Below are 8,914 nucleotides of genomic sequence, written 5' to 3' on the forward strand. Positions count from 1 at the left end.
TTCATAACCAAAGTCCAGATTATTGAGACAACTTTTTTTTTTTTATGATGAGGAACCCTAGCCAAAGCGAGGAAAACCCTGGGTGAGAGCCCAAAACCACCTTTGCCTTAAGTGGCCCACCTCTGAAAGCTATTGAAACACTCCTGCGCCAGTGGGGTTTGATCAAGTGTCTTCATCTCAACACCTTCACAACCATCTCCACTGGCCACGTGGGTGACCCCGGCGGTGGTGATTATTGAGACATCTTATGGTGAGGAATTTGCAAACCAGTTTTGGCAAACATTCAAGCATAGAACACACTATTTCTTTCACGATTTAATTGCATCACATTTTTATTAGTGTCTGGAGCCACAATGGTCAATTTTAGGGCACTTGTGTCTATTCCTAACTCCATTGAAAATAGGAAAAGGTGAAAAACGTGTGTGTTCCTCGAATGCATTTCTATCTTTTCTTCGTCATTCCTCGTGAATCCACATCTCCTTTGACCTCACTTTTGCACCCTTCCCCTTATTCTCCTTCCATCTTTTACCTTCAATAATTCCTTGTTGCCTTTTTCTTCCTGCTTGCTTTGCTCTGCTTTTGTTTCTATATGATTGTGGTGTTGGAGGTTTGCTTCTAGTTGATGCAAATTCTGTATATTCCTACTGCCAGTACCAATCTTCCTGCTTAGCTGTTTCTGCACACCGGTGTTGAGTTGCAGGCCACTCTTTCAATGGATGCTCCAAAATTAGAGGAGATAATTCATGCTCCCATGGAGCAATTACAAGGCCTTGAATATTGCATTGATTCAAACCCAAGTTGGGGTAAGCCGCTTTTTTCTTCTTTCTATCAATTTTTTTATTTAGCAGCACCAGCACCATCATCATCATAATTAATAATGTTCTAAACTTCAAAAGCTTTTCCTCTCTCTCTTTCTCTATTAATAATCAGCAATCATAAATTCATAATTGTGATGTTGTGACTCACATTTTTGGTTCGTGGGTTACTGTCTGTACAAGCAGTAAATTGGGTTGTTTCAGTCTTCACACTTAATACCACCACCACCATCATTGTCTTTCAACATCATCATAGCTTTTAGCTGTACATTTTTTACCATTCTGTATAGTCCAATTCACGTTGGGTATTCCAATTCTATTGTTTTTTCACTACTGTCACCACCATCACCTCTTTCAAGAAGACTAATCAGAAATAACTAACATGGGTGATGGTTTTTGTGACAGGGGAGGCGATTGCCTTGGGCTTCCAACATTATATTTTGGCGTTGGGGGCAACCGTGATGATCCCATCTCTTTTGGTTCCTTTGATGGGTGGAACTGATGTAATTCATCTGTCTTAGCTCTTGTATTCTGTAACTTTTTCAGTAGTTTAGCAATCCCCATATATGATTATTTTAGCTGTTTGATTTATAGCGCAAAACTCAGCTTGCTCTTTTCTCACGCCTGGAAATATGAAAGAAGCATCTATCGTTACAGTTGGCTATCTTCGGCATCGTGAAATTCAGCAGAAGTTTAAAAGATACTAAAAATTTTGGCACTGTAAAATGGTCTACCACCCATTTTTTTTTTATATTTACACGGAGAAACAGACCTAGCCGCACTGGTTCTGCCTTCAGTCACTGTCGTGGTAGTGTAAAACTCCGTGGGCTTACCCCCTTCCCTTGCTCCCTGGGAGTCGCCACACTTAAGGTCCACCTCCCATTTATAAAATGAAAGATATACCAGTTTTCTATTACTGTATCAACAGTTTCATTTCAATTCGTGGTTTAGACTACCTCTTCCAAATTTCACATGCCATTCATGCATGTGAATGTCATACAGATTTTTTTCACATTTTCTGAACCTAAAGGCAATGTGCCATTAGTAGAAGATGCAAAGGCAGTTTCAGCCATTTCTCCCCCTCTTCTCTTTTTTATCTTGATCCCAGGTTTTCAGCCAATTGATGGTGGAAATTACTCTTATAAAGTGCTAAATGCATTACCAATCTGCTTTTTGTTTCCAATTTAATCATGCAGACAAGAAAAATGAAGTACTTTTGTTTTCCTGCTTTTAGTCTCCCTCTCTTTCTTCACTGAGCAGAGACCAGACAAGGTCACAATTTGCCAAAAAAATAACATTTACAAAAAATATCTACTGGATGGTAAGATATTATGTTTTATCGTTTCTTTATTTTTTTAATTGTTGGAGGTGCTTTTGTGAATGCGACATCCTAGAGCATTTTAAGAATGCAGAGAATTTTATGACAGAGAAAAAATATATACGCTGACCTAGATTTGCCTAGTTGATGAAAAGCACAGATAACCTAGGGAATTCTCAGCAAAATACTCTCCTTTTTTCAAGTGCTAGAGTCTGTATAATATGGATTGATTCCATGAATTTGTTGTTCTCTATAATGGAACTTTATGTTGGTATGTACATGTATCTTACTAACAGCTACTCCCTGTTTCACTTCTAAGAAGACCCTAAGCAATTACATCATGCTTCAAACAATTTGCCATGGTTCTGATCTTCATCTATATATTACATGGAAAACAGGATGACAAGGTGAGAGTGGTACAGACATTGCTGTTTGTGACTGGTGTGAACACACTGCTCCAGACCCTGTTTGGCACCCGATTGCCCACTGTGGTTGGGGGCTCCCATGCTTTTATAGTTCCAATCATCTCCATCATTCATGACTCTTCCTTGATGCAAATCTATGACAGCCATGAGGTTAGGGGTCTCTTTCTTTCTGACATCAAGGCCACCTTTCACGAATGCAAAAATGTTAAGGGCTCACTGTTCCAAATAAATGATTGATTGGTTCTCTTTTTGCAGAGATTTATTCAAACCATGAGAGCCACCCAAGGAGCTCTTATTATCTCATCAAGCTTGCAGATAATTTTCGGCTACAGCCAATTATGGGGACTCTTTACCAGGTGAAAGAAGCATCACCAAGTGTAGTTTGGTAAATTTTGCATTGGATGGCCCCTCATTCATGGGATCATGAGAAGCATATTATCAAGTGTAGTTTGATAATTTTGATTGGGTGGCCTCTGGTAGTCTGATGGGACACGCAAATCTTCATGAAAAGATTAGGATTTGGATCTCCAAAATATGGCAATCTTATCCTTAGAGATGTGGTTAGCCTTCTTAGTTCTTAGATACTTGGTACCATGAAAATTTCTCATTTTCCACTTATCCAGCAAACTGTGAAAACTGAGTGGATCTTTTCCCAGTATTGGATAAGTGGCTACTTCACATACCCATATAATTGGATAAGTTGCCTTTTTTTATGGCATAATGGGCCTGCCCGGTGGCAGCGGGCTTGGGGAGAAGGTGTTGACCCCTTTATCCCAGGTTCGACTCCCACCGAGTGTGCGGGTGCCTTTAAATGGTGGGATCCCTAAGGGCTTGGGTCTCTGTGACCCCACCTGTGGTTTACCTTGCAGGGGGAGGGGGGTCTATTAAGTGACCTGATTCTTGGAGAGGGTTATTCGTCATAAAAAAACTAATAATGTGATGTTGTTTCTATCATTTTTTTATAAAACAGGTTCTTTAGCCCTCTCAGCATGGTTCCTGTGGTCTCCCTTGTGGGCTTTGGTCTGTTTACTAGAGGCTTCCCAGTGGTATGTTCATGCTAAATTCAAAATTGAATGCTAATAATATATTTCATGCATAACATGGTAAATATTGGCTACTATTGGAGGTACCATACTATTGATTTCTTTTTTTTTTTTAAATAAATCAGACCTTACACTTGCGTTCTGCATTGTTTTCTTAGTAGGAACTTAGTTTGAGATCATGTACAATTGTATTTTTACATTAAAAAAAAAAACATGATTTACTGTTCGACCCTCTTACACATTTAATTGTTCAAATTGAGTTGATACTGCTTGCACCTATGATTTCCAGCTCAATATAAGGCAAGTTCAATAATGGCAAATATTTGTCATTTCAAAGCTGGTGCACTTGATTATGGCTATACTTAATTGAAAATATGTTGCAAGCTTTATCTAATCAATCTGAACCCACTTGTTCAAAATAGTTCATTTATTATGTCACGTAAAATCTAAGTGCTTTTTTACATAAAAGTATGTTTTTTTTTTAATTATAAAATTTTGAATCATTTTGAATTCTCAATTTTAAAAATCTTAGAAGTCCCTCTTATACAATACAATATGATTATTCAAGCACAATTTTGGTTAAATAAACCATGCATCAGACTTGATAAAAAAATCATGAAAATATTAAGAAACGCACTTTTTATACTATATGGTATAGTAGAATGTAGCGAATATTTCCAAGTCCTATAAAATGACAAATGATAACCCTTCAAATTAACTACAAGGGTGTATTAGGTAAGCTTCTTGTGCAGGTGAGGCAGTTTGGTCATTTTGAATTTGTTCAGCTGTTTTCTCTTTTTGATATTTTTTTCAGGTTGGAAAGTGCGTGGAAATCGGCGTTCCCATGCTGATTGCTTTCATAGCCTTTTCTCAGGTAATTATCCTCTGTTGAATTCTTACGTAAATTTTGGGCAACAAAGCAAAATCGCAAGGTAAACTACAATGGTGCCCTTCGTTTCCACGAAATGACCAAATTATCCCTTAGAAGTATCAATAGATATGTAATATGTTCATCAATCATCACTCTTCACTCTTCACCTAGGCTCTTAATTCTAGATCCCTTTGCCAAATGACCACTATACACAAGAACTAGACTTTCTAAACCACTCATAAGAGAGTATAAAATTTTCAATTTTGTTCTTGATTCTGCAGTACATGAAGCATTTTCATGCAAGAAGGTTCCCGATCTTCGAGCGCTTTGCGCTTCTGATATCGGTGGCGATCATCTGGGCTTACGCATACATCTTGACAGCAGGTGGCGCCTACAAGCACCGGCCGGAGAGAACCCAAGTGAACTGCCGGGCGGACCGAGCCAATCTTATTTCCTCCGCTCCTTGGTAAATCTCCAAGAATGGTGTGGCTATTTCTGTCATTGACTAAGGTGTTCTTGTCATTTTGTTTAATGACATGGGCAAGTGTTTCTTTGGGTGAAAGGGTATTTGTGTAATTTACCGTATTAGGTTGGGGGTCTTTTTTGTCCCCTGGCTAAAGCTTGTTATTTCTAAACTATTCTTTTTGTCGTTTTCCAGGATAAGGATCCCCTACCCGCTTCAGTGGGGCCCACCAACCTTTGAAGCCAGCCACTGTTTTGGGATGATGGCTGCCGTATTGGTGTCACTCGTGGAGGTAAAACAGACCCCCTTGGCCTTTCTAATCCTGACCGTCCACGACTCGATCGAGCGGTACAGATTCTACTGCTTCAACCCATTGGATTTGGGTCGGACCGTAGCTGGTCCTGCTAACCATCAGCTGGTTTTCGGACACAAGTTGCATATAATTGTGATGCATTCCATATCCAATCGGGTTTTGGATTTGGTTCAAATTGGATCCAAATTCATATTAATGTGGACACTATGGCACCAATCTCTAGCGGATGAGTTACACAATTCACAACAAATGCCCTAAATGGATCTAAAGATTCAACGCCATAGGAGTCTAGTTTCTTATACAGCTTCAAATTTCCTATAATTTTTAGGAAATTTCAAAATCCTGAAAATTCTGGATTTTCTGTGGCGTGAGCGATCCCATGCTTGAAAAAACAAAAATTGAAGTTTCATGGATTGTCAATACTGTTAATGACAGATTGTTGAGAAAAATGGGTTATTTACAAAATCATACCTAATACATTTTTATAATTCGAATTCATACCCAGAAAAAATTGTAATTCAAACGCATACCTTATTATATTTCAATTTGGTTAGCGAAAATCATACCTGTGGTTAATCCCAATGTTGTCAGTATCGGTATCGGCCCTGAATCGTTGGGCTGCCGATTCAACTGTATCGTATGGGCTGATACAGATCTCAGCTGAATCGTTCTGTGCGGCCAATAATAATAATAATAATAATAATAATAATAATAATAAAACATTACATGTCAAAATTTTATAGTAACTATTGCTTATTTATGCAGTCAAGTGCAGCATACAAAGCAGCATCTAGGCTTGCAAGTGCGACGCCACCTCCTGCACACGTCCTAAGTCGCGGCATAGGCTGGCAGGTGATACGACATTTTACATCTTTCGTCCACACCACCAATTTGTTATTCATATTTATGTCACAAAGACACGGGCATGAACTGTGTGTGATTCGTGTGAGTTCAAGATTGCGAATTTACAATTTTTTTTTTGAAAAAATAAGACAGAAGAAATGGATTTTTTTTTGCTATTTAATCGATTACATTTTTTAGTATTTTTAATATATAGAAATAAAGTCATTATGAAAATGGTATTTAAAACTTCAAGCTCCCCTTCCATCTCCCACCGCATGGACTAATTATTAAGAAGTAATAAAATATTATTTATACATGTCGTGGGCATGTCCCACGTAGGAATGACAGTGGATCGGTGAGGATGTGGGGACAAGGTCTCCACTCTCGTCATGTTTCAAAATTCTGCCCTCCATCATCTCCTTTCATTGGGTATTTTATTTTAACCTCCCTCCTAGTTTCATGTCCTCAATCCTCGGTCTAAATGGTCGAAAGGTATTTTAATTATTTTACCAACGGGGACCGGGGGACGGGACGGGACAAGGCGGGAGAACAAGTAAGTCCATCCCCGCCTCAATAACCTTTATCCTCGTTTCATGTCCTCCATCCCCAGTCTAAACAGGACGAGACAGGGCTACAGGGCAGAGGGTGTCTTCAAACACAAGGCCAAAGATGACATGTCCCTGACTTCCTGTGACATAGATCATATTAACCATTCATTATAGTGGCTTCTGTAGTTAGGAAAACTGGCTTTTTTAGAACTGAGCTAGAGGGAGTGAGCTCAAATTTTGCTGCAATATTCTATGACCTATGCACAAGGCACGTGCCATTTAACTTGATAGAACTTGTACAAAAGCAGGGAATTGGAATTTTACTCGATGGGCTGTTTGGAGCAGGGACTGGTTCTACTGTCTCTGTGTAAGATTTTTTTTCTTCTGCTTTTTCACCTTTTTTTAATCGTTTGGTACTACTTTTCAGATACCATCTTTTGAATTTTCTTTCTTCATTGCCTCATAATTTTGTATTTCCACAGAGAAAATGTTGGACTACTGGGTATAACTCGTGTCGGCAGCCGTAGAGTGATCCAAATTTCAGCTGGCTTTATGATATTTTTCTCAATATTAGGTGAGAAACCTCAAAAAGTATGCACAGTTGTGGAAAACTATTGCTCTTGGCGTTTTTGATGATCAAAGTTCTAACTTGACTTCCTTTTAATCAGGAAAGTTTGGTGCTCTTTTTGCCTCCATACCGTTCACCATCTTTGCTGCTGCCTACTGTGTTTTATTTGGATTTGTTGGTACGCTGCCAATATCTCTTAACCATGTTTTATTGAACTTAGTGGACATATCATAGTTGCAAAGTTTTCATGAATATTGGTTCTCAACAGTCATCCTCATGATTATGTCATCTGTTTTTTTGTTGGTCTTTCAGCATCAGTGGGTCTCTCGTTCCTGCAATTCACAAACATGAATTCAATGAGAAACCTTTTCATTACTGGTGTTTCCCTCTTCCTTGGCCTCTCTGTTGCTCAGTATTTTTTCGAATACACAACTACAGCACAGCATGGTCCTGCTCACACCAAGGCTGGATGGGTAAGTCTACAAAAATACTACATAAAATAAAGATATGGGGATGCTTAGATGACTTGAACCGAGTTGATCTGGCCACATTAGTGTTTGAATGCCTCGGTCTCAAATCCAACCCCGGGGATTTGAGAATGGGCCAAAGATACCAAAGTCTTTCAAGGTCGGACCAGGTGATATGCCTTCATCTTTGTGTAATTATGACCACCAACTTTATGTTATTTCCATTGTTTGAACAATGAGTGGTGGTGATGAAGGCTACAGACGATGGCAATTTCAAAAACACAAAAATTTTGTATTTTGGCATATCACCCGACATCGACCGGGCCGTGTGTATTTCCCTTTAGATATGTTTCAAAAAGTGAGGATATGTCTTGGGGCGGGGGTCCTAGCCTCGGAGTTTTATGCTGCTGGCACGATGACAGGTTGAGCCAGCACAACCAGGTCTTCCTGCCTTGGATCTCTAGGTGTGGCCCCACGATCTAATACATTAGATCGATATATAATGACCATCAGATCTGTTACTGCAGTTCAATGACTTCATCAACACTACATTTTCTTCGCCGCCAATGGTTGCGTTGATCATCGCCGTATTTCTTGATAACACACTGGAGTACAAAGATACAGCTAGAGATAGAGGAATGCCATGGTGGGTCAAGTTCAGGACGTTCAAGGGGGACAGCAGAAATGAGGAATTCTACACATTGCCATTCAATCTCAATCGTTTTTTCCCTCCTTCATAGATCTTCTCTTTTCATCTGGGAAGGAAATGAGAACAAAATAGTTAAAAAGAGGCACTGTTTATGTATCTTGTAACGTGGGGAAGAGTTCTTGTACTATTTATGTATATCTGAGCTTGTTTCAAGTTGTTTTCTAATTCTTTGTGTGATACTAGTTTCTAGTACAAATTGTCACTATCAGTTTTGTATGTGTATTCAGAGTCACTGTCATCGTTCTAGCTTTTATCTCCACAAACAATGCTAGTCAAGAATGGTAGTTGTTCCTTTCCACTGATACCAATTTCAGATTGTTTTCCACTACATTTGAAAAAGATTTCACATTATATGCAGCGTTGCTGCATGGTAGGCATGCGGCAGCCTTCTTGACAGCCACATTTCTCGAGATAAGTGCGGTGTCCATAGTCCATAGTCCATAGTCCATAGTCCATAGGGACAGTTTAGGTCGTACTACCGTAACCAAGGGGTCTTAGGTTCGAATCTCACGCTGTTTACCCCTCAACTTA

The 8,914-nt window shown here is 39.2% G+C and overlaps 1 protein-coding gene across 1 annotated transcript; it reads left to right on the top strand.

Moving 5' to 3' along the window:
• The first annotated feature begins 581 nt into the window (after window positions 1-581).
• Window positions 582-8,557, top strand: LOC149843834 (nucleobase-ascorbate transporter 2-like). Its single transcript, XM_090001957.1, has 14 exons — window positions 582-803; window positions 1,221-1,318; window positions 2,532-2,708; window positions 2,814-2,914; window positions 3,529-3,604; window positions 4,416-4,475; window positions 4,754-4,938; window positions 5,131-5,227; window positions 6,014-6,100; window positions 6,948-7,006; window positions 7,122-7,213; window positions 7,308-7,385; window positions 7,520-7,680; window positions 8,202-8,557. The coding sequence occupies exons 1-14, from the start codon at window positions 713-715 to the stop codon at window positions 8,412-8,414; spliced, it is 1,575 nt and encodes a 524-aa protein (XP_089858083.1). The 5' UTR covers window positions 582-712; the 3' UTR covers window positions 8,415-8,557.
• Window positions 8,558-8,914: the final 357 nt, after the last annotated feature.

Source organism: Nuphar pumila, chromosome 3, assembly GCF_984573655.1.
Source record: "Nuphar pumila chromosome 3, dmNupPumi1.hap1.1, whole genome shotgun sequence".
Taxonomy (NCBI): Eukaryota; Viridiplantae; Streptophyta; class Magnoliopsida; order Nymphaeales; family Nymphaeaceae; genus Nuphar; species Nuphar pumila.

What these genes read in the sequence shown, in the direction of transcription:
- LOC149843834 (XM_090001957.1), top strand. Translation starts at nt 713, where the DNA reads ATGGATGCTCCAAAATTAGAGGAGATAATTCATGCTCCCATGGAGCAA. An exon ending in CTTTCATAGCCTTTTCTCAG is followed by an intron (nt 4,476 to 4,753) that starts GTAATTATCCTC and finishes TTGATTCTGCAG; the next exon opens with TACATGAAGCATTTTCATGC. An exon ending in ACTGGTTCTACTGTCTCTGT is followed by an intron (nt 7,007 to 7,121) that starts GTAAGATTTTTT and finishes GTATTTCCACAG; the next exon opens with AGAAAATGTTGGACTACTGG.